At 34.8% G+C, this 25,647-nt stretch overlaps 2 protein-coding genes and 1 long non-coding RNA gene across 3 annotated transcripts in view; all 3 read left to right on the forward strand.

The window, feature by feature from the left end:
* The window catches only part of LOC136802618 (chromatin-remodeling ATPase INO80-like), a 29,037-nt gene extending 8,002 nt beyond the window's left edge, over positions 1–21,035 (forward strand). Inside the window, exons 4-33 of the mRNA XM_067059370.1 lie at positions 749–816; positions 1,394–1,822; positions 1,934–1,987; positions 2,247–2,345; positions 2,441–2,545; positions 2,868–2,949; positions 3,387–3,506; positions 5,071–5,288; positions 5,588–5,701; positions 6,006–6,101; positions 6,320–6,445; positions 6,761–6,846; positions 7,763–7,847; positions 8,287–8,407; positions 8,951–9,195; positions 11,283–11,478; positions 12,394–12,475; positions 12,915–13,028; positions 14,231–14,383; positions 14,607–14,682; positions 15,123–15,336; positions 16,884–17,011; positions 17,404–17,498; positions 18,080–18,152; positions 18,542–18,586; positions 19,052–19,165; positions 19,451–19,553; positions 19,845–19,930; positions 20,322–20,460; positions 20,642–21,035. Of these exons, the coding sequence (XP_066915471.1) occupies positions 749–816; positions 1,394–1,822; positions 1,934–1,987; positions 2,247–2,345; positions 2,441–2,545; positions 2,868–2,949; positions 3,387–3,506; positions 5,071–5,288; positions 5,588–5,701; positions 6,006–6,101; positions 6,320–6,445; positions 6,761–6,846; positions 7,763–7,847; positions 8,287–8,407; positions 8,951–9,195; positions 11,283–11,478; positions 12,394–12,475; positions 12,915–13,028; positions 14,231–14,383; positions 14,607–14,682; positions 15,123–15,336; positions 16,884–17,011; positions 17,404–17,498; positions 18,080–18,152; positions 18,542–18,586; positions 19,052–19,165; positions 19,451–19,553; positions 19,845–19,930; positions 20,322–20,460; positions 20,642–20,889 (3,914 nt within the window). The 3' untranslated portion in view covers positions 20,890–21,035. The remainder of the gene's footprint in view (positions 1–748; positions 817–1,393; positions 1,823–1,933; positions 1,988–2,246; positions 2,346–2,440; positions 2,546–2,867; positions 2,950–3,386; positions 3,507–5,070; positions 5,289–5,587; positions 5,702–6,005; positions 6,102–6,319; positions 6,446–6,760; positions 6,847–7,762; positions 7,848–8,286; positions 8,408–8,950; positions 9,196–11,282; positions 11,479–12,393; positions 12,476–12,914; positions 13,029–14,230; positions 14,384–14,606; positions 14,683–15,122; positions 15,337–16,883; positions 17,012–17,403; positions 17,499–18,079; positions 18,153–18,541; positions 18,587–19,051; positions 19,166–19,450; positions 19,554–19,844; positions 19,931–20,321; positions 20,461–20,641) is intronic.
* Positions 21,036–21,509: 474 nt separating this feature from the next.
* Positions 21,510–23,404, forward strand: LOC136802622 (protein N-terminal asparagine amidohydrolase-like). The gene has a single exon (XM_067059375.1). It carries the CDS (start codon positions 21,558–21,560, stop codon positions 22,548–22,550), a length of 993 nt encoding a protein of 330 aa, XP_066915476.1. The 5' UTR covers positions 21,510–21,557; the 3' UTR covers positions 22,551–23,404.
* Positions 23,405–23,510: 106 nt separating this feature from the next.
* LOC136802623 (uncharacterized) overlaps positions 23,511–25,647 on the forward strand; it is a 31,028-nt gene continuing 28,891 nt past the window's right edge. Inside the window, exons 1-2 of the long non-coding RNA XR_010846025.1 lie at positions 23,511–23,598; positions 24,788–24,923. This is a non-coding gene — a long non-coding RNA (uncharacterized lncRNA). The remainder of the gene's footprint in view (positions 23,599–24,787; positions 24,924–25,647) is intronic.

Consider the following 25,647-nt stretch of genomic DNA (forward strand, 5'->3'; position numbering starts at 1 on the left):
CTGCAATAATTGAACTTTTGAAGATCAATTTATATGAACTAGTGGATGAATCCCTTTCAGTCGATTCTTCTCAAAAGGCCAAAGTCTTTTTTATCAACTTGTCCTTCAAGCTCAAATCTCATTAGATTGCGGTTTTCCATAACTTTAATCTGAAATTTCACTATGTTTTTACTCCTTTTTTTGTTTTTCTGCACTCAAAATTTAAAGCTTTTCCTAAACGTTTGAAAATCTAGTTGCAGCAACATGCTGATTGATATAATAAGATGATGAAAATTTCAATATGAACCGTGAGTTTAAACAGGAATCACATGACATCGCAACTTAAGTGCAAGCAGATGCTAAAAATCATAAAAATTGTGCACAAAGGCTTAAAGCATGATACTTTGCGCATATGGGGGTTAATAATCAACTTAAATCTCTCAAAAGATTGGTACCTGACCAGAAAAACGACTAGATAAGCTTCACATGCCAAAATTGAAAATGGTACATAATGTTACTATGACTCGAGTAAGAAAAACCTGAGTTACAACATGACATCTTTACTCAAAAAGTTATTAAACTTTTCTTACATTTTTTTCAAAATAATGTAATTTTTCTAACTCAAACTCAGGTCTTCCTGGGTCTTCCTGACTCAGTGTTTCCGAGCCTCAAAAGCTAGCGGCTTATATTTTAAAGACTTCTCTTTAATTGATATTGCAGTGTGATATATTTAATTCAGAATGTCAAATTTAGAGATGTTTTTATTCAGATTGGAGAGAAGAAAAATTGAAATTCTACAACTTCAAAACTATTGGACATGATAGAAAATGGTTGATGGTAAGTTTAAACTGGGAGAAAACTTATACCATATTCATGATGTCAGCCCCCCCCCTCGATAAGCCTGAAGGGCATCTAAGCCAGTTCAGGGTTGGGGCTAAGAAGTTTGCGATTCTTTAGGGTTGCCTTGTCCATTGGGGGTTTAAATCTAATTTTGTGAATCCTCTGTTTATCAAACTGTTTTTCAAGTTAAATGTTTTGAATTGTTGAAATCTTGCCCCAGCACTCAGTTTCCAATTTGACTTTTGCTTCTTTTGTCTCCCTTTACTTCTTTTGTCTTTCTTTATCTCATCCTTTGCCATTTCAAATTGATTCTTTTGATTTAAAGTCGCTATCTTAATAACATAACCACGAAGCTTTTTAGCAGGCGCTAAAAAATGAATTGTTGAGGGCACCTTAAAAGCAGGCTGAAACCATCCATATTGATTTTCCAATGTCTTTTCTATGTAATTATTATGCCATTACAAAAAATATTTAACTTACATTGAAATTCAATGTAAGACAATCAAAAGACAATCAAGAATGATGCTTCTATTTCTGAAAAATGTTTTACTAATGATTTGGTTTTCTATTCTAGAACATTCTTCTCAGTGATAATTCTGAAAGTGAAAGTGATGGTGAGATTACAGAAAATGAATTTCAAGAAATGTTGAAGATGCACGTGCGCAAGAAAGCTGTCCAGAAATCATTCCTACGCAATACTGAGCAATGTAATGAAGAGTATTCTAACTTTGCTTCAAGTTTGCTGTCAGAGCACGATAAATACCATGAAAAGCATAAAAAGAGGAAGAAGCAAAAGAAAAACATTAAACAGACTCATGTCAAGAAGCCAATAAATTTGACTTTTTCCAAAAGCAATATTAAGAAGAACTTAAAAAAGAAAAATGCAGCCAAATTGAAATTGCTTGAAGCAAAAAAGTTGAAACTTAAACTGCAACAGGAGAAAGATATGACATACAAACGGAAAAAAGTTTGGCATATTATAAGCAAAAAAGAAATACCAAAGGTATTTTTTTCATTTGGTTTTACTGATCTGCATTTTTGTAATGTTTTTTTAATGTAATTTTATACGGGATGAGTTAACATTTTTGTGGCCTAATTTTTCTTTCTTTCTCAGATGTGCAGAAATAAAACCAACTCAAGAGGTACCTCCTTGGCCACCTTAAAAAAGGTTTGGAATAAATTGAATTCTTTTAACTTACACATTGTATTTTGAAAATCTAAACAAGGTTCATTTCCCCTTTATCCCAGTACAATTGAATTCACGCAGTATCTTAAAAGCTTTTAAAATTACTACTGTTTGTTGTAACCTTTGCTGAAATTAATTCATTTTTAACTAGAAATCTAAATAGTTTTAATCCTTGTCATGCAACAGATTTGATAGAAATTTAATTAGGCTTTTAAATGAAAAACCTATCTAAATATTTAAGGTAGCCCAAGGATGCCAGCGAGAAAAAAGGAAAGAAGCCGCAAGGTCACAAAAGATATCAAAAGAAGTTTTTCCGAGAGCAAAAAGAATGGCAAGAGAGGTATAGAATGAAAGACATTTTTTGTTCAATTTAATAGAAATCATAATTTCAATCAAATTTGAAACTGTAAGACCTGTCTGGTTTTGTTCATATAGATGTTGCTATATTGGAAGAAATTTGACAAAGTGGAAAAGGAACACCGTAAGAAAGCTGAAAAAGAGGCTCAGGAGCAAAGGAAACAAGATGAAGAAATGAGAGAGGTAAATTGTGAAATTAAATTCTGTTTTATTTAGAATCTTACCTGAGCAAACTTCATTTTTAGTGATTGTAAAAGTTAGACCTAATCTTTGATCTTTATTCTATTTTATTGCATAAAAAATTTCACCCTTCAAATGATAAAGTTTGAGACTGAACCTGACTGAACACACAATAATAAAGTTTTTAAGGTCAAGCGAAATGGTTAGCCTTCAGATAAGAATAAATGTTAGTGAATGCTGATTAAACAATAGTAGTGCTTATTTGCATGAATAAGCTGTTGCGAATGAGCAGCGTGCTTAAACTTCTTCATTCTTTTGGTTTTAGATGAAGAGACAGCAAAGAAAGTTGAATTTCCTTATCACACAGACTGAACTATATGCACATTTTATGAGCAGAAAGATGAAAGGTTCTTACTCAATTAGTTACTCTAATTACCTACATTATAATTATCCGATTCAGCTTAAATCTTGCACACTTGTTCCTTGGGTAAATATCTGGGGGTGTTTTTTTTCATTTTCTCAAAATTTTGATTTTTATGGTCATGGTCACAAGTTTTTCACCAAAACGAGGCTAAAAATTTTCTTTTATCAAAAATCTTGATTTTAATTTTTTTTAATTTTTATCTATTATGTTTACAATTGGGCCTACAAGTAATTTAAAAGAAACTGAAGTTGAGCCAGTGCGATTAGCACGTTTGACAGTTCAAATATCCTTTTAAAAAACAATAATAGAGAAAATCAAACTAAAGATAAGGGTAAGGTTTCCTGTGCTGAATTCCCTTATCAAACCTGATGGGCTGTCGAAAAAAGACACAGAGATTTAGTCATTATTTTTTTTGAACAGGAAATCAAGATTCCAGCGCTCAACAGACTGACATTTTGAAGAAACTTGATGATGATTCTAATCTATCTAATCGGTCCGTTCAAGGCGGAATTTTGGTGAATCATAATGCTGATGATTATGGTATGAATTTTATTTCATTTTATTATTGCTCTCATTCCTGTTATCACTAATGTTAACATCCTTTCTTCCTTGATTAAAAGTGTATATATTTTGATATAGGGGATGCGTTAGCCTATACTAGCGCTATACCAGTAATAATAATGCTTTTTAGAAACGACCCTAGTATACTCAAGATAAAAAAAAAGGTATCGAACAATGGAAACTGCTTCAAGTTCAGAAACACCACCGAAGACGAAGTAGAGAAGATGATTAGTAACCCTAAGACAAATAAGTCTCAAGCAGAAAATGATATACCAGCAAAAATAATTGAAAAATACTCACTTATTTGCAAACTGCTTCTCTATAAGCATAAATGACTCCTTCAGCTCAGGCTTTTTTCCCAACATTTCCAAGTTCGCGACAGTCACCCCAGTCTACAAGAACAAGAAAAATTCTAGAAACGATAAAAGTAACTATAGACCAATAAGTATACTACCGGTAATATCAAAAATTTATGAAAGAGTATATCACAATCAAATATAAGAATACTTTGAGCACTACTTTGATGAACAACAAATGTGGTTTCAGGAAAGGATATTCCACTCAAACCTCTCTTCTCCCAATGGAAGAGCTCTGGAAGCTAGCCAATGACAAAAAGATGTTTTTGGAGCACTGCTCATCGACCTTACTAAGGCCTTTGATTGCATGTGCCACAAATTACTTGTAGCAAAGATCAATGCATACGGATTCGATGACCTTTCCACTGGGTTAGTCAAGAATTATCTAGAAAATAGGCAACAAAGGACAAAAGTAGGCAACGAACTGAGTAACTGGATCAAGATCAAGGGGTCCATCCTTGGCCCTCTGTTGCTAATTATGCGGACGATACGACACCCTATGTTAGTGCTCCTACCTGGATTGAAGTAAGTGGTAAACTAAGCTCTGTAGCAGAAAAAATCTTCACATGGCTTTCGATTAATCAAATGGTTGGTAAAGCTGACAAATGGCAGCTAATAGTTGACATCATTGACGACTCGCTCTATCTAAATATTAGAGAAGAAACTGTTTTCAATACCAAAACGTAACCTGCGATAATTATTTGATGTCGTATATAGGAAATCTTTGTAAGAAAGCTAGTTTGAAAATAACCGCCTTAGCCAGAATGAGCACATACGTAAATCGATTTTTTTATGTCACTTTAATAAACTTTTGAAGCTCTTACAGTAGGGAAAAAATCAAATCGAACAACTTCTTTTTTTCTTTGTTCAATGAATAATTATGAAAACAACAACACAATGACTTCATTTTTTTCTTTCTTTGATTGGATATGACAAAATTATGTAAATTCATGCAACTTTCAGGACCCCAAATTTTGGGTAACGGACGGGAATATAATATGCCAGGGTACGCATCCCCTATATTAAAATTGACTTTGGAATGTGTGCAGTCTACACTTAATGCAGTTCCTTCATCCAGCTTCTTCCTTTTTTCAACCAAAGCAATTAAAACACCAGTATTGTGCTCTCATCATCTTTCTTCAAAGTTTTTGAATCTGTCCCAATTTAACTACTATTTAATTTCTCAGATCCTGAAGAAATGAAAAACAGAGCTTTGATAAATGCTCAAAATGCTGTATTGAGTCAAGAACAGAAGATCAATGGTTTTGATAGTGGTTCAACCAAAGCAGCATCACAGACTTCCTTTGACTCCACTTTCAGTCTGGCCAACCCAACCATGAATTCAAAGAAGCAGTTACCACAGCCAAAAATATTTGAAGGAAAGCTCAAGACATATCAATTGAAGGTACCAAAATATCAAATTGGCTGAGAAAATATTAGGCTGTATATTCAGGCTTTGAACTATTTTAATATTTCATTGTTTAACGCATCTTAACGGTCTAGTTTACCCAAATGGTTCACATTCAAAATGATTGATATAACAATTGCTCAACTTGTCAACAATCGAAAAGTCAGCCCTTGGTTTACCATACTTCTAGATACACCAGACTCGTTCAGTAGGTCAGTAATCTAAGTTCACAAGACTCAAATTTTCAAACACATCATCCTTTATTTTATTTAACACATCTCGATTTTTTGCTTTAGGGAATGAATTGGTTGATAAACCTTTATGAGCAGGGTATCAATGGAATTCTTGCAGATGAAATGGGTTTAGGGAAAACTGTTCAGAGTATCTCATTACTAGCATATTTAGCAGAGGTAAGGAGTACATTTTGTAATTACACCCAAATAACTGATTAAAACGATAGACTGACTCAATATTGTCCAAACTAAAGAATTTGATACATAAAATACTTAACATAATGATATTTTTTATAACATTTTGTAGGGTTGAAATTGTCAAGCGTTTTCAAGGTTTTCACGAGAGAAAAAGAGCCTTTGTGATGGAACCTCCTTATTTTAGTTGAAATATAATCTAAAACATATAAATACTTCTATGAAAAGCATTCTAAATTTGTTCTGCAACAGGGTCTTAGACTGAAATCTGTTAATTTCTATTTAGGCACACGATATTTGGGGTCCGTTTGTCATTGTCTCTCCTGCATCTACATTGCACAATTGGCAACAAGAGTTTGCCAAGTTTCTCCCACAGTTCAAGGTATGAGTATGTTTCATAACATTTATTAACATTATTTCATAGCATTTTAATGATTTTAGAACAGGAATTAATATTCTAAAGTTGCTTTTTGGAGATGTCAATATTTGTTGTTATTTTCAAATATCATGTGTCTTTTGGTTTTGGTTGCTTCATTTCATTTCTCAGTATCTTTCATAATTTTTAGACTTATTTATTTTTACACTAAAATGACCATTCAGGTTTTACCATATTGGGGAGATCCTAGCGACAGGAAGAGTCTGCGTAAATTCTGGAATCAAACATCTTCGTATTTGACGGACTCAGAGAAAGCTCCTTTTCACGTGCTTATCACTAGTTATCAGTTGGTAAGAAAAACTGTACAATCAAACAGATCATTGTCATTTAGATAGTTTCTGCAGTGTCGGTCTAGTTTCGGATGTTTCAAAGAGAATTACTGCCAAAATGCATGATTTTTATCCTCCTTTAAGTTTTTTAAGGGCTTTTGATGGGCAAGCTTAACGCTTAACCGGCGTTTGCGACGACGGGAACCGTCTAGTTATTATACTAAAACAGTTTTGTAATGAGCTACTCGAATTCCGGTTATTATCACTAACTGGAAAAGTGAATAAAAGTTTGATTTAAAAATATTAATTTATACTTATAAATTTTGTTACCAATAGATTGTACAAGATGTGAAGTATTTTCAACGCATCAAATGGCAATACCTGATACTGGATGAAGCTCATGCTATCAAAAGTAGTACAAGGTTTGTTCGATCTATAAAGATGTGCCGAATAAACTGCTGTTTTTGTTTGTATAAATGACAAAGTTTCTCTCTTTTAAGCTAAGCTATATCCCCATATTTAATCAAAGTTTTCGGCACTCGCAAAGAAGCCATTGCAGACCTAAAAATAAACGTTAACTTAAAAGGTGAAGTATTCGAGGAAATATAGATCTAGCACTCTCCAGAAATATTCTGTACCCCTATATGGAGGAAGTGTGATGTCCAGGTTGTTCTGGAAAATAAAAAATCCAGGAGGTCTGGTGTTTTGGTTGAAAACCAGGGTAGTCAATAAAACGGGGTTGAAAATCCAGGGTGCTCCAAAATTGAGAAAAAAATCCAAGTGGGTCCAGAAAAATTGGAAAAAAATACAGGAGGTCACCTTTCCTACAAATTCTTTCTGGAATAGCCCAATAGTGCTACCATAGGTACCCTCATAAAAACCCTAATCAAAGAAGTTTGGCTTGCCCGGATTGATAAACTGCCCACGGTTCGTAAGGCTTAGTGAACACTCAATGTTGTCTATTGATAGCAATGCAGTACTTTTTATCCAGGACACCTTGTTTCTCTTCGTATTGAATTTTTAATATCAATTGCACAGAATTTGACATGGTGTTTACTTTATATTTTTTGTTCTTGTAGCCAATATATTTTGGGAGTAACCTGGAGATTTGATTGTATTGTTTGTGCAAGTTTGCATTTCGATCTATTAAAATGTTTTTCAAAATGCTAAAGTTGAGCCAGTACACGAATAGAATAATCCTCAATTTTATATACAGGGTATGGAACGTGCATTAGTTTTCATTATAAGCATTTTCTCACACAAGGATTCAGTTTTTTTCGTAACGTTCTCTTTTTGTTACCACCATTATATTTATGTTAAAATTGTTTCGATTTTCAGCTTGAGGTGGAAGATCTTGCTGGGTTACAACTGTAGAAACAGACTATTATTGACTGGTACACCTATACAAAATACCATGGCTGAGGTGAATCGCATGTTTTGAATATCTTCTATATCTACACATTCGGCTGAATGATCTTTTAACCTTTAAGATTTAGACTGTAATCCGTTATTGTTCTCGTTTAGTCTCTCAAGTCAATACCCTGAAACTAAATAGATAAAAGATCATAATACATGTTTTTTATATAAGCATTCCACAGTTTATAAGCATTAGGCTCAGCGATATGGCAAAAATTTAAGCATATGCTAAGCATGACCTTTATTTTCAGATTTTGGCTTTTTGGCTGGGGTATTCCCTAAAATTTTGCTTAGGATAAAGAATCCTTCAAGCATTTTTCAAGATTTTTGAATGCGTATAAAAAATGTATTGGGCACTCCTAGTTTGCGCCCAGGTACTAAATCCAACTTTTTCACTTTTTTTCATGTTTTCCTATAAATCACTCTCGATCATCGTGTGTTCTTAGCTTTGGGCATTATTGCACTTCATCATGCCGATGCTTTTCGATAATCATGAAGAATTCAATGAATGGTTTTCCAAAGACATTGAAAATCACGCATCCGAGAAAAAACCAAACCTGGACCAAAGTAAGTTATACGTTGACTCTCGCTAATTCGAACTCGATTCGTTCGAATGATGGGGAGATTCGAGGTTATTTCAAGAGGGTTTCTCCTTGACGGGAACTGAGATGGGAATAAGTTCGAATTATAGAAAGATTCTTTGCGCTTTTTTACAGTTAGCATAATGGGCTAGCGGGCCAAAGAAATAAAAAGATTATTGTGAGAGGGGGCTGAACTACTGTGTCTGTTTGGCTTCCTTAATATTATTCAAAATACAATTATGTAGCAAAGTTTCACCTGTGTGCTGCTGATGTTATCAAAGAAATTACATTACCCCTCTTTTTATATAATTCTCAATTATTACCCCCATGTAAGTTTTGAGAACCAATGCAACTTAACAATCTTTTATAAGAACAGGTAAGGTTTGGTTGAGCCTGAGATTGTTCTTAAATTTCTATTGTTCAAAATAATAGAGCTATTGTTCTGAGGCCTAAATCCGGGGCTTGTGTTCTTATAGAATTGTTCTTATGATAAAAAAGCGTGTATTTTAATATTATTTGTCACATTCAGATCAGCTATCTCGTCTACATATGATTTTGAAGCCGTTCATGTTGAGAAGGGTGAAAAAGGATGTGGAAAATGAGTTGTCTGAGAAGATCGAGATCAAAGTCATGTGTCAGATGTCATCCAGACAGAAGCTGTTCTACCAAGCCGTCAAAAATAAGATCATGTTTGAAGATCTTTTACAATCGACCACTTCAAACTCTGAAAAGTCTACCTCACTTCTTATGAATCTTGTCATGCAGTTCAGAAAGGTAATGAATTTGTCATCTGATGCTACGATTAGCTCATAAGATTTCCCTGATCTATTGTTGGACCTACCCCGGTGGAGGTCCTATAAATTAACCTTTGTCCGTCTGTCCGTCCGTTCGTTAGTTACCAGCTTTTCTCGAGATTGGCTCATAAGTTTTTTCTGATTTTTTGCACAATGATGCAAAATGGCAATGCCCAAAATGTGACGGAGCCCGATTTTCGAAAAAAAAATTTGGGGGGCAAATTTGGGCCAAAAAACGGCTAAAAAACGGTTTTTTTGGACTTATTGAAAAATTGGATCATTAATTTTTTCTGATTTTTTGCACGAAAGTAGGGTACCATCATAGGTATAAGATGGCTCAAGCAGATTTTTGCAAAAAAATTTTGTTGGCTCAAAAAACGCATGTTTATCTATAAGAATCACTATTAATAAGCATACATCGATGTTCTTAGTCAAATTACTCAATTTTTTTATGAGATAGATGTTTTTTCTGCTCAAGAGGGCTTACTTTTGAAGAATATGTGTGTTTAGACAGGAAATTTGGGTTGCTTGGCGTGTTTTTATAGAAAAACTGGCCAAATTCGATATTTTTTTATAAGCACATTATCAATTACTTAGGTATTGGCTTTTCTCGAGATTGGCTCTTTCATTCTTTATGATTTTTACACAAAGATGCATAACTATAAACCCTTGAATGTGACAGAACCCGATTTTCGAAAAAAAATGTTTTTGGGCAAATTTGGGCCAAAAAACGGCTAAAAAACGGGTTTTTTGGACTTTGTGAAAAATTGGATCATTAATTTTTTCTGATTTTTTGCACGAAAGTAGGGTACCATCATAGGTATAAGATGGCTCAAGCAGATTTTTGCATAAAAAATTTGTTGGCTCAAATAACGCATGTTTATCTATAAGAATCACTATTAATAAGCATACATCAATGTTCTTAGTCAAATTACTCAATTTTTTTATGAAATAGATGTTTTTCTTTTCTCACGAGTGTTTAGACAGGAAATTTTGGTTGTTTGGCATGTTTTTATAGAAAAACTGGCCAAATTCGATATTTTTTTATAAGCACATTATCAATTACTTAGGTATTAGATTGATTGGCTCTTTCATTTTCTACGATTTTTTGCATAAAGATGCATAATTATAAACCCTCAAATGTGACGGAGCCCGATTTTTGGAGAAAAAAATTTTGGGGTATATTTCAGCTAAAAAAACGGCCATAAAAGGGTTTTTGGACTTAGTGAAATTGGGACCATTGTTTTTTTCTGATTTTTGTATGGAAGTAGATGGCTCAAGCAGACTTTTGTAAAAAATGAATTTTTCAGCTCAAAAAAAGCATCTTTATCAATAAGAATCACTATTAATAAACATACATCAATGTTTTTAGCCAAATTACTCAATTTTTTGGAGATGTTTTTTCGTTCACGAAGTCTTGAATATGAAAGAACATTTCAAGAGCATGAAATTTTGGTTTCTAAACGTTTTTTATAAGAAACAAACGACTAATTTTAATAGATCGTCACTATTTGTGTTCTGGATGATTGTTTAATGGTCACGTCACGTAGATATCAATTATAAGCGTGTTAAATGCATAATCCAGGTAGGTCCATCAAAGTATCACTTGTTTAGATTAAATCAATCAGCTGCTACAAGCCTCTAGCAAACATCGAATAATTAACTGTTATTTAAAGCCAGTATATCTATTCATGAGTCTGTTTGCTTATTCTGCAAAAACATTCCACAGCTCCCATTAAAAACGCAGACAATTCATTCCAATTCTTATTCGACACTTTGCAGTCAAAACATTGTCAACTCTCTGGTCATTAAAATGTTATATTAAAGTGAAGACATTGCAGTGTTGAATCGAACAATTAAGTTACGTCACGCGCTATCTTTTGTTTTGATGATTGGTTGAATAACTGCAATCTTTATGCAAGCTCAGCTTTTTTAAAGCAGCGATCCAGACCTCGGAAAACATAATGTCAATCTGGTTTTAACTGTTCCTTAAAACACCAATGAATATTCTAATGATACTGGACCTTATTACAGAATTTTCATTTCATTCGTTCACTTTATTTTCAGGTTTGCAACCACCCAGAGTTGTTTGAACGTAAAGAACCTTCTACTGGACTGTTTTTCAAGCTACCACCAATTTTGCTATCCAAATTCCTTTATCGTAACTCTTTATTGGAGGAATTTCACTATGACAAGATTGCTCTTTTCGAAAAATATTTCCTAATATGGAATACACAGAATATTTACCAGTCCCTTGAAAAAGGTTGGTTTGTTTTATACAGTGGAGTCTCTTTAACTTGAACCTCTATAACTCGAATATCTCCCTAACTCGAACAAGCTTTCTCCTCCCTTCAGTTAACAATACGGAGTTTATGTATGTGTGTTTTTCAGCGACGGAGACGGTAAGGTTCTAATTTGACTAGATCATGACCAACTGAGGACGACGGTAAATCAGCAATTTTACCGTCCTCGATTTTGCGGGTCAGAACTGCGGGTTTTTCCAAATTGCTTCAGTCAATTTACCGTCCTCAAAAGTGCAAATACATAAACTCACTAATTTCTTATAAACCTTACTCCAAAATTGAAATTTCCTTAACAAATTTGTGTTCCCCGTGTTATGGCCACATTAATTAACTATACTTAAACATTTTGAATAAATGTATCCAAAGTAGCGACCGTAGTACAGTGGTAGAGCATCCGGCTACGGTTCGCAAGGTTGTGGGTTCAACCCCCAGCCGGGTCATACCAAAGATTCCCAAAATGGTACTTGATGCCTCTCTGCTTGATGCTCAGCAATTAAGAGAAGGATCAAGGGTAAGTGGAGAAATCCAGGGAGAAAGAGTGGCGCCCTCCCCTACCTTCGGGTAGATAGCTATCGAAAGAGGAGCCTTCGGGTCGCCTCCGACTGCGGTCGCAGACTTACTATCCAAAGTTACCTTACTGGATCGAACGGTTTGCCCGGTTCCTCGGTCATTCCGGCCATCGCTGTCCATCAAAGATGTCATAAGTTCTATTTGGACCAAATATAAAACCTACAATCGTGGTAATTTTTGGTGAATTAACACATGCTAAAACTTTTGTCATGGTGTTCGCCACTCTAGATTGACGTGAATGATCTGTTTTTTTCTGTTACTGTCTGAACGGCTTAATTTTGATTATTACTTGTTTTTTTCGTTAGGTGTTGGTTCTTTCAGCTTTTCTCGCTTTATCAATTTATCTCCAAAAGAACTTGTATTATTGTTTCGTTCACAAATTTTTCGGTGAGTATGTTTAAACATTATAATGATAATTATAAGTGAGAGTCGTGAATTTCTTCTAGAGTTTTCGGTGGTAAATTCAATAAGCAGTCGGTGTTGCTTTAGCAACCTTTTATGCCATTAAGTTGAGAAAAAATAATCTCTTGATATTCTGACATTGGACATCTAGGAAAAATCTGTTCATAGGGAGGAGGTTGGACAGCTTAACTCAACATCATTCACTAAAATTTACCCATTGACAGGGCAAATCTACCCTTTGGACAGGGCAGGTTTTCTCAATTTTTATACTCCTCCTGGACGGTGTATCTTCAACCGTTTGTACGGTTGTTTTCTGGAAGAACCCATTGATATATTGTTTATTCAAACACGCATCATCAATGACTAATGAAATTAAGAGAGTCTTTTCGCCCATTCTTAAGAAATACGATTTATGATTCTTCAGGTTAATCCACAGTTTTCTGGTACTTTCTCACTTACAACACACGCACACATTGCAACCATTCATAACGAGAGCAGAGGATGATGGATCAAATTTCCACAATGAACCCTCACAAAAGTAAGTGCTTCTACTCTAACATAGCCTGGAGATCTGTTCTATGATTTCTTAGCATGGTTTGGCTTTTGAGTTTGAATTTTCCATCTACAAACTACAGTTGAAAAGACAGCCAATGAAATTTAGTTATTTTCACTGGTCACACTTTGTCAGAAAAAAAACACAGGTTTTAAAAATAGCAATTTCTTCTAGAGTTTTCGGTGGTAAATTCAATAAGCAGTCGGTGTTGCTTTAGCAACCTTTTATGCCATTAAGTTGAGAAAAAATAATCTCTTGATATTCTGACATTGGACATCTAGGAAAAATCTGTTCATAGGGAGGAGGTTGGACAGCTTAACTCAACATCATTCACTAAAATTTACCCATTGACAGGGCAAATCTACCCTTTGGACAGGGCAGGTTTTCTCAATTTTTATACTCCTCCTGGACGGTGTATCTTCAACCGTTTGTACGGTTGTTTTCTGGAAGAACCCATTGATATATTGTTTATTCAAACACGCATCATCAATGACTAATGAAATTAAGAGAGTCTTTTCGCCCATTCTTGAGAAATACGATTTATGATTCTTCAGGTTAATCCACAGTTTTCTGGTACTTTCTCACTTACAACACACGCACACATTGCAACCATTCATAACGAGAGCAGAGGATGATGGATCAAATTTCCACAATGAACCCTCACAAAAGTAAGTGCTTCTACTCTAACATAGCCTGGAGATCTGTTCTATGATTTCTTAGCATGGTTTGGCTTTTGAGTTTGAATTTTCCATCTACAAACTACAGTTGAAAAGACAGCCAATGAAATTTAGTTATTTTCACTGGTCACACTTTGTCAGAAAAAAAACACAGGTTTTAAAATTGTTTTAATTTTCGTTAGTAAGAAAAGCACTAAATGCGAATTTCCTACTGCAAATCTTTTGCGGTAAAAGTCGGCCTCACATGACCAGGTTATATAAAAACAGGACGGGTCTCCTGTCTAGTTCTAACACAGTGTATTCTTTTTCTCTCTTTCTCCCTGCTTTCACTTTTTCTAATGAAAGTTAACTTACTTGCTTTGGAAGCGTGCACTGTAGAAGTTATTCTTAACTCTTGATTGACAGTCTTATTAAGTCAGTCTAGCAGAAAAACAATTTATTCAGCCTCTGGATTATGGGAAACCTGGAAGGAGACCAGCCTTTTCTAATGACTTTGATTTATTTCTCCAGGAAATATTTAACGAGGAAAGACTTACTGATATGTAGTCCACGACACCATAGCATGTTCAATTCTTCTCAACGTGACTTTGTTTTTGTTCGATCTACATCCACTTGCTCTGGTTTCAACTCTTGTAAAATCATTGAAGTAGTCAAGGAAAATAGGTATCTTTATTCATGTAGTTATTTTTTGGTTGTGTGTTTGAGCAATTTTTTAACCTGACTGACGGAAGACTCTGATCGTTCGAAACAATAAAACTTGATCTTTTGAGTTAATTATGTCTTGTAAACGAGTTTTTGGACCTAACGAACTACTCGTATTGTTTGTAAAAAATTGGAATAGATTTTGATTCCTATTTTTATTAACTTCTCATTTGTTAATTTTCAGTTTACCAAAGTGCCCTGAAGAACGACATTGTGTTGCTGTCGACTATCCAATGTTTCTTTCGTCCTACATGCCAAAGGTAGTACAGTAAAGTTAACTTCTACTTTTATCGGGTTAATTTCCGCAAGATTTTCTGGATTTTTTTTCGCGAAGCTGTTTTTTAAACATTTCGGGTGGATCAAATTTCACGACTCAGCCAAAAATAATTTGAATATGGCCCTGAAAATGCCAATTTTTTTCTCAAATAGCAATTTTAAAAGATATTTTTAGCCGAAAATCTGATCTTTAAAATTGCGCGTGGATTAATTTCACAAGTTTGATTATGATAAGGCCGGCCTAAAAATTACATTGGTTTGCTGTCACGAGACCGAAACCTACTCAAAATATATCTAGTGAAAATTATATATAATTAAGAATTTTCCACTTCAAAACCTAGGGTTGGCGGAAAACCAACTTTTTTAAAGTCAGGTTTTCGAATAAAAATGGCAATTAAAACTATTTGAATGAAATATTTTTCAGGTATACTCTCCACCTATCGAAGTGTATTGCAGCGATCGCAGTGCAGCGTATCAGTATAAACGCCGGGCTTTTGGAACTGATGATCTATTGGAGTTTTACATGCATGGCCCTTGCTCACAACCTACCAATCGACAGCTATTGTTTTATCCACCACCACGACAAGGCTTGCAAGCATTGCAGCCTGTCAATGGATGGTCCAGGGTTCGAGTTCCTAGTGAGTTACATTTCTTCGTAGTACATTGTGTTTCTTTGTTGAAACATAAACACAGGGTACATTACGAACATATACTTCAAAATACTACTAAACATTAATATAGTCCCTCCCTCCGTTAGAAACTTAAGTTATATTGTCAGAGGTAGTACATTTTAGACTTGTGTTTCTTCAGAGAAAAAAAGTTTTTTTTTTAAGACATTACATATGGCGCGCCGAATTACTTTTTATTACCAACTTTTTTTTTTCGACACCAACTTTTTTTTTCGACACCAACTTTTTTTCCGACACCAACTTTTTTTCCGATACCAACTTTTTTTCAGGACCCGGATACGAAACTTCTTTTTGGTTATTGTCTCGCCCACCCAACCTGATTAATATAATATGTTTCTGGGGCTTTAACAAATTGAGTGCCGTGTGAAACTTTTCCAGATGGAATTGAAAAAATAAAAAGACTGACTTTAGGACGAAGTCTGGAAGTTTGTTTTGGTTGAACTTGAAGTCATTCCTTATAGTCAAGTACTTTGTGTTTTACTTCAAATTTGGTTTGTGAACTTTCTGTTTTTTTTAACTTAACCCTGTTAAGTACTTTTTTTTGCACAAGTTAGCTAGAACCATTAAGGGACAGAAGAACCTTTTCTATGAGTAGTTTTTTTTAAACTTCTTCCTGAGACACGTGACATTACAATAGAATTTCAGCGCTTGACCAATCAGAAGCTTTGCGGATTTTCGGAAACAATAGCAGATGTTCATTTTTTTTTGCTTCGAAGAGCTGAAAGCACTCCATCTAGCCCTACTTCAGGCTTTACAGAAATCTGTGATATGTACATGTATTTACCGCTATATAAACGTAAAGGCCTTTTTACACTTTGAGTAATCAACGTTAGCAGGTAATCGAGACAAGAGTTAGTATCGGAAAATAAAAGTTGGTAGGAAGGGAAAAAAATGGTATCAAAAAAAAAGTGTGATATCGAAGAAAAAAAAGTTGGTGTCGAAAAAAAAAGGTTGGTGTCGAAAAAAAAAGTTGGTGTCGAAAAAAAAAAGTTGGTAATAAAAAGTAATTCGGCGCGCCATAATTACATCTGAATGTAAACATTGTTTGGAGAAATCCTTTTTGATTTTTCAAACGTGGTGTTCGATAAGTGCAAAACATGTTCAAAGAGTGCGCTTGGATATATTGTACTGGAATCGTCTGATGATTCACAGTCAACTCTTTTCAAGATAACAGTGTTGCAATTTTTCCGTCTGTAAACGGAGGTCCGTCTAGTTGAGACACAAATATGCTATTTCCGTCTTTCAAGAAAGAGGGTTTCGCTTCAAATGAGAGTAATGAGAATCTAATCCTAAAGTTTCCGTCCATATTCACAAAACCCAGTTGCAACACTGAAATTATGAAGTGATTTTTCGTCGTAAAGACTTTGAAGTGCTGTACCATATATAAGAAATTTGGCGGTTTTTACCTTTAGCATCTAACGGTACTTGTGTCTCGATTCTGCGTCCAATATACAATTTGGTGATTTGATATCTTTCTCTTTTTCCTACATCCGTAGATCGGACAGCCTTGTTATCAGACAGTGGTAAGTTACTGGTGCTCGATCAGCTATTAACCAGAATGAAACGAGAAGGACATAGAGTGCTCATCTATTCCCAAATGACCAAAATGATCGACATTCTGGAGGTGAGTTCTGAATGATTATTTTATCATTGCATTATCAATATTTTTATGTTTTATTTAAGAATCAAGAAAGCCAAGGATCTACCGTGTGATGTGAAACTTAAACATAACGAGTAAAGAACTATATTGGAAGGCTTAATACGATAATTTTGATTGTATTGTATTAATGTGTACTTACCATTTAATTTCTGGTGCAAATATATGGTGAAAAAGTCATTTGTAATTAGGAGCTGGCACAGAGCGAGCACTTTGAGGCTCAAAATTGAAAAGTTATGAGAATTGCGAGGAGACTCACTTCGATTTATGTAACTGTGTATCTAACTTTTCGAGTAGAAAAATACACACTAAAAATAAAATCAAAATATATCATTTAACATTTGCTTTCGAATTTTAAGGAGTTCATGAACTATCGGCAACATTCTTATATAAGATTGGATGGCTCCTCCAAGATTTCTGATCGGCGTGATATGGTCAATGATTTCCAAAGCAGGTATTGAAAGAATTTTCTTTGTTTTATAAAGTTTTGTTTGAAGAGAGCAGTAACCTATTACAATTTTTAAATTCTATATTTTTCGGTGATTGTTTTCAAAATTTGACCTTTTAAAAATGGTTTCAAATTATAACATAGTACGATTATATTAGCGAGTTTATGTATTTACACTTTCGAGGACGTTGGAGTGACCGACGCGATTTGGAGATTTGGAATAACCCACAGTTTTGACCCGTAAAAGCGAGGACGGTAATAGTGCTTGTTCACCGTCGTTTTCAGTCAATCTAGAAAAATCAGAAAAACGTAGCAGAAAAACACATACATAAACTTCCCCATTCTTTTAAAAAGAATGATGATTTTGATTGATATAACTTCTGTTCTGCTTTGATGTATTTTCTCCATCGTGCTATCTTTCATATGGCTTCCGAAGCAACAATCTTTTCCAGGCTAAACATGGATCAAATATCGCAAATTACCACAAACATGTTTTTATTGACCTTTGAAACTCTTACCAGCCGACTGGTTTAAAGTCTCCTTTATACAATCTTTATGAGGAAATCTCTACTTCTGATATTTTTCAGGGATGACATCTTCGCATTTCTATTAAGTACGCGTGCAGGAGGTCTGGGCATTAATCTCACGGCGGCTGACACCGTAAGTCACTTCAAATGATACCTGTGCTAAAATCTTTTTTGAGTATTTCTGTGTATTTTTGAAACTTGGAACTTACACTTATCCCTGAATTTATCATTCTAAATCATTCTCTCTTCAACTTGAACATCTAAAACTCGAATGTCTCCTTAACTCAAAGAAGTTTTATGGTTCCTTCAGTTAGTAAAACCCTACTCCATAACTCCAAAAAATTGTGTCCCCCGTGCGTGTTCGATTTATGGAGACACCACTGTATATTTAACCAATGTAACAACTTGAGCCTCTCCACGGAGATTTCCTGGAATATTTACAATTTTAGCACCAGAAGAATCCTTCTCTATATCCCTTATAAAAAAAGCTTTTTCAACTAACTCTTGCTCTACTTTGTACAGGTCATATTTTACGACAGCGATTGGAATCCGACTGTGGATCAACAGGTACATTTTCTCTTTTCTCCCTCTTTCAATTTAAATCTCTGCCTATTCGATGTAAAGGGCGACAGTTTTTTTCTTAACCTTTTTTGCCTGGAAAAAAGATTACGTCATAAAAAAGTTTCGTGCGAACAAAAAAAAAGTTGAAGGAAGTTCAACTTTTTTCATCCGTTTTACGTCAATTTCGACCAATGGAATTGCTTCCTTTTTCAAACGACCAATGACCTTACAAAAACGTCAAAAAGTTTTCGCTCGTGTCGCGCGAAAGTGGAGACCAGCCTTAAGAATTTCTATGGAAATATATTACCATTTTCACTTCTAATGCAACTGGGTGAAAATGTTAGGACGTTGGAAGGAACTTTGATTTAAAACCGAAACCCTTGTCGGTGACGCCTTAGAACACTCGGCTATTACTCCTTAAAAATCATAAAATTTAGCATACTTTGAAATATCTATCATATGTTTTTTAAGGCTATGGATCGTGCGCACAGGCTGGGTCAAAAGAGACAAGTGACAGTTTACAGGCTTGTTACTAAGGGAACGGTGGAGGAGAAGATCTTGAACAGAGCTCGTGAAAAGAGCGAGGTAAGAAAGATGGGATAATGTGGTGTACTTTATTTAATCGTAATTGATTGATATTGAAGGTGCAAGCAAAAATAATTCAATAGCTTTTATGGTAAAAAATAGCAATCCTTTCGATATAAAAGCTATGCCAACAATATAATTACCGTCGTCCTCAGCTGATCAGGATCTAGGAAATTAGGAACTAACCGTCTCAGTCGCAGAAAACGCAAAATACACTCACTATCGTTAATTAGACTTTAAATTTTTTGGTTCAATCCGGACAATGCTTAACATTATTGTTTTTAGATTCAAAACATTGTGATATCAGGCGGCCAAATGAAAACAGACGTGTTACGACCGAAAGAAGTAGTTTCCTTGTTATTGGACGATGTCGAATTGGAAGCCAAGTGTAAGAAACTACCACCTTTGTATTTCTATAGGTTAAGTAGTGTTCATGGGGAAAAGTGCGTTAAAAATATCCCTGGGGAATAGTATGTTACAATAACCGTGGGGAGTAGTGTGTTACAATAACCCTGATCTTTAGTATTACAGGTGCTTAGGACTTTTGGTACGCCACATCCCCCTGGAAACAATCATTATCAGCAGTACGCTGTTGCGCCACAACAAGGAGGGTCACTTAATTCCATATTCATTTCGTATCTCTCAAAGGAAATACCACCATTAATATTTTTCTTTGTAGTGAAACAAAAGCAAGCAGAAAAGAAGTTGGCAGAAATGTCTGGTAAACGACCAGGTCGGAAAAGAAAGAACCCTGTCGAACAGAATGTAAATCATCTCTTTCTTTTGTCTTTAAAATTTATTCACTTTATCAATGCTTTCAGATGTAAACGTTCATAATCCGATGGCAGTCTTGGTTCACGCTGACAAGTAGTATAGTATTATACTCTGTTGGGTGTGTCCCAGGCCTAATTCGCACCCTCCCTCTCAAAAATATTTCCAAATACTGCACTTTACTATCAAATTTTTAATCATCTTGAATCAATTGGTGTTGTCCTATGAAAAATGTCACGGGACCACAGGCTTAGTCCCCTTACCTGCCTTTTGTTGATCGTGTAGTGAATATCTCTGAATTAATTTTTCCTTGTTTGTAGTATTTTTACGGCTCAACAATAAGCTCTTCTAACTGAAGGTCTTTTTCTTACCTTATCCCCTTCAGAATGGAGAGCCATCGAAGCTACAAAGAACAGTGAGCGACGGGCCGGCAGACGTTTTGAAGAATGCAGATCATTTGCTACAACGCACTGATTCTTTCGAATCCATTGATGAAAACAGCATGTCCAGTATTGATTTCTCCGGTAAGTTTGAAAAGGAATCTGTTTGCTGATTTCTTTTCCTGGGGGCTTTCTCCCTGATTTATAATAAGCAGTTATTGGACAGCAAAGAAGCCAATCAAATGTCGCTATTTACGCGCGTCGGATAATAAACTAGAATAGACTATTAACAAAGAAATATATTCCATGCCAATATTTTTTGTAGGTGTCAACCAATCAGAAGTTGCGACTGACGGTTCATCTCGTCCTCCATCAGCTACTGGCAGCCCCGGTCAAAGTCCATCGACTTCTGGTACGAAGAGAGGTCGTGGTCGCGGGCGGGGAAGAGGAGGAAAAGCAAAGTCTGGCTCCTTAGCTAAGGCGGCTGCCTCGGTTGCTGCAGCAGCAGGTGCAATGGCAGGGCGGGATGCAGCTTACGCCCAATATGGATATTCATTTCAAAAGAACTCGTAGCGTTTACTGTTTTATTTTCGACTGTCCATTTTTAGTGTTTATTTTTTACCAAATCGATAGAGAAATTTTATATTTATTCGTATGATAGATGCATAGTAGGTCATCATATTGAAGATTGAAAAACGATGCTGCTTCATTTTTTGTTATGATTTTATTTTCTCGACTTTGATGCTATTTGGCCAGATCGCCAGATCTTCGAATATTAATCGGGAAAATAATATGTTGGCCATAATTTTAATGAAATTGTACGATAAAATGCCACCCTATGTCCCAGGCTCAATGTTGGGTTTCATGGAAATCCGATTTAGTTCCGCCCGAATGTTTTTGACCGTTAGTGAATATTAAACAGAAGCAAATCAACTGGATATGGGTGTATGAAATCCCAAGTTTTGATTGAGTCTTTTTGGGGAGGGCAGGGGGGAAAGTATCTTGAAAAAGAATTTCTGCCCAATATTTATTTCCTCGATGGAAGTATCGCTATTAAAAATAATTTCCCGAAGCTTATGTCTTATCAGTTTTTTACGGGTTAGCGTTAAGGGCCTAAATATTTTCCTTTCCGACTCTTATTTGTTATGTTGATTGTTTTCATGATATTTATAATTGCAATTTCTTTTAGATAAGAAAAATACAAAAGAAACACAAATAAAAACATTGGTTGAGAAGAAGCTATGCCACTTCTAATAGATGGCAAACATATTGGATTATCTGAAGATTGTTCCCCTGTCTATTTCTTCAAGTCCAATCCAGAACTGGCTAAAAAATCAAGAGATTTTATACATGAAAAATCGTCTTTAAAGAAAACACTTTGTGAGAATGATCGCTTATTATTTGTCGCTCAAAAAGAATATGCTGTTCTATCCACTAATCAGAATCAAGCTCGATTTGATTGGTTGGCTTCTGATGATGCTACGACTTGTCATATAATGATTCTTAAAGAGCCGAAAACTCTAACTTATGGTTTAATGCATGTCGATGGTTTTGGTGAAACGCGTCAAGATATTCTTGAAATGATATCTAATATGTTACAATGTTCACGGTTGGTTTCCGAAAATGATTGTAGCGACCTTGAGATGTATTTATTCGGTGGATTTGTTGATTCAAAATGTCATTCAGAACCAATCTTCCAAGATGTGCTGAACATTTGTAAATCAGTGCTGGTGAATATACATTTGAAGATCGCTTGTTGTTATTCCATCAATAACGAAACTAAAAAGGAACTTGAATTCCCCATCATAACTGGAGTCGGTGTTGATCTGAGAAAGCAGCAATTCGAGATTGTCAAATGTTCATTTCAAGGACCAGATGCGTTGCTAAGGCACGTTCGATTATTGTATGATAGCAACAAAGATGGTAGGTGCCGACAAATTTATGATTATACACAAGGGTTGGTTTACATTGAGCCTTTTGTTTTTCGGACACCGTCTTATGCTTATTATGAATTGATGCGTTTACCGGACCATGTTTATTTGAAATACACTTCTACTTCTCCTCACTGTGAACCGGACCATTTCGTGGAATCATCAAAAAATGCAATCAAGTTCACTTTGAAATATCACCAATTGATTGATACCATATTTAGTAATAAAAGGAGAGAGTGGTACCTGAATGATGAGAATGTGTGGTGTTTAAAAGATAAAGTTCATACTATGTTGACTTTGTAGATTGTTCGCTTTTTAACCATATCTGCTTCATCAGACACGACTGAAGGTTTTATATGTGGTACGGTGAATGAGGAAATTTAAGCGATTTTATAGCGGTTTTACCGACGAAGAGGAAAATTTCAGGGTTTTTTGTGAAGGGAGGCCGCCGTACCTCCCGTACCCGTTGCGTCGTGTCTGGCTTTATGGGTGTCAGGGTCTTGTGTTGGCCCGTGGGGGCGCATTGTACCCCCCCCCCACCATTCAATTACTCCTCAGATTGTTCAATTTCCTTGAAACTTTCCACATATAAGCACCATCATATTAAGAAAGAAAAATCGAAAATGGTACCCTAAAAACGATGCCGTCATCAAAAAGGGTAATTTTTAGGTAATTTTTTAAAAAATCCGTGAAAAATGATCAATGCTCAATTTAAAATGATTTTAAAGTAATTTATTTCTTGTACTACTCACAAATGAACTGCAAAAAATTTTCTTCAATTTCTTTTCTTCAATAAATTTTCCTCACTTTTTCGTCAAAAAATCCAATGTGAATCCAAGTTGGGCTGAAATTTTAGGCTATTTTTTCCACCGGGCACAAAATTTTGGCCAAATTGTGTCCAGTAGGCGGGTAGACAGGGAGTTTGTTAGGGCGGAAAATACGGGTAATTAAGGGCTGGTATCTTCATTGTGAACTGTATTTTGTAAATTGTAGTTATAATTTGTATTTCGATTGTAAAAATATATTTTTAATATTATTCACAGAAAAATGATGATTTGTAGGAAACTAGTATTGGCTTTTTCATTTCGTACTTTTTTTTCAAAATACAAAATCTTCCCCATTTTTTTCAGCACTTGTAAATAGAAAAAAATCAGATTAAAATGAACTGAACAAAATTAATAATTATTTAATTGTAACATAATTTTTGTCTATTTCTAATGAAATTTTCCTAATTTACATGTTTTCTTTTTTTTCTAATTTTCTAGTGAAAGAAAATGAAAAATAAAGAAAACACTATCTCCTCTCCCCAGGAAAATTTGTCGATTTGTCATCATAGACTGTTACAGAGAAGGTAAGAAAGGTGGCTTCTTGACTTTCATGTCTGTGTATTCATTGCAGCTGTAGAAAATAGTTTTCAGACTCGGGGCTTACCAGTACTATACGCTTTTTTATAAGAATGGTTTTTGAATTTGCCATTTAATACTTGTTTTTTATAAGAATAAAACTATATAAGAACATAAGCCTTCGATTACCAAATTTATTAAGAACATTTTAAGGCTTTTTGGACTCTAAGCACTCTAAGTAAAAAATAAGAAAATAAGAACACTTTTAGGCTTAAAACTCAAAAAGTTAAGAACATCCGGAGTCTTAAAAATTTTGCATGTTCTTATAAAAGAAAAACGTAACCATTTGGGAAAGTTGTCGAGAATCTTTTTTAGCACAAACATCATTTCAGAACTACGGAAATGCTACGAATATCTCATCCTTATTGCTAGTTTCCCGAAACCCTTCAACCAAAACAAAAATTACTATTTTTATAAAGAAAACGTGTATTTTTAAAGAAGTATACACTTCTTTTTTTTATAAGAACCAGTAAATTTTTGCTGAGGCTCGGCTGTTCTTATTTTTTTGGCACTTTGATTCTGAATTGTTCTTATTTTGTTCTTATTTTTTCTAAGGTAAAAAACAAGTTTTGGCTATTTACTTTACTATTCAGAGGATTTTAGAAACCAGTGATTCTTTTTGCTATAATTCTCTAACTTCAGCCTCTCCACCTGTTCTTAATTTGTTCTTATTTTTTGGCATTTTTGAGCCTCATTGTTCTTATAAAAAAAAGTGTACTTTAAAAAGATGCCTCACTCAGATGAGTCACTCACCCCTTTAGTTCATTATAACCAAACCGTTTAAAAAATATTTTTGTTTCACTTCACGACATGATGCAAAAATAAACATAATTTCAATTTTAGGCGAAACAAAAAAAATTTCTTGTTTCCGGAAACCAGCCGGGTGAAAAATTTTTTTTTTCTGACCCGGCCGCAAACTTTCGTTCGTTAGCAGTCCGTACTTGTTGTAATTTAGGGCATAATTTATGCTGTGTTTATACATAAAAGTTATTCTTAAACTCTATTTCAATGAGCCATAAATTATCAAGAATAGCAAAAAAAATTATTTTCCGGCCGGCCGCATGATAACTTTTTTCCTTCACCCGCATTCTGGAAACAAAACATTTTTTATCATTCGCCTTATGATTGTTATTTTAGTATTACAAGACTCTTGGTATTGCCCCTTAATGATCACTTGAGAAACACTTCAAAAAAAAAGTTGAGGGAATGTAGTGTTTTGATTGGTTGAATTAGATGAAACAACATCTTGTCAGTCATAAACTTCATCATAAAGGTATGGCGTTTTATTTTTCTAATAGCAGTTTTACCATATTGTTATTGTGATGCTGGTATGTATGTATGTTAAATAACGCTAAAGATTTTCGGAAAGCTTTATTTTTTCGTTTATGAGAATCGATCGATGAAGAAATTTAGCTTGTCACCATCAGATTCCATCCATCATACTTTGTTTTGAGGAGTTGATGTTCGTTAGACCATGTTCAGACGTTACGGTTCCGTTCCAAAACAAGTGTGAACGTCAAAATTCGAAGCGTCAAAAAAGAAGACGTCACAAAGCAAAACAGATCGAAACGGTTTCGCTCCACTTTTTTTATCGGAACGGAACTGCTCCATTTTTTTGCTCCGAAACCAATATGAACACACTCGATCCGTAACGAAAATCAAACCGGAACGAAACAGAACAGTAACGTGTGAACATGGTCTTAAACTATAAAATATTGGGATGAGCTGGAGTTTTTACAAGATACTTCACTAATTGGTCATTTGAAGTGATAGAGATGACGCGTTCTTTAGAAAAAGTAACACAATTGTTTTATTACTGATTAACGACCAACCAAATCAAATAAGAGCTTGTAAAAACTCCAGCTTGTCCCAAAATGTTGAGCTCCCTCCATATTCACTTGACTTTGGGAACTTTATGCTAATTACTCTCCTTATTGGGCCATCGTGGGCGAATGTTTCCCAAGTGGTAATCCGATAAAGAATTTCAGGAGGATTTA

The sequence above is a fragment of the Clytia hemisphaerica genome, unplaced genomic scaffold (assembly GCF_902728285.1).
Source record: "Clytia hemisphaerica strain Z4C2 unplaced genomic scaffold, Clytia hemisphaerica genome assembly, whole genome shotgun sequence".
Lineage (NCBI taxonomy): Eukaryota > Metazoa > Cnidaria > Hydrozoa > Leptothecata > Clytiidae > Clytia > Clytia hemisphaerica.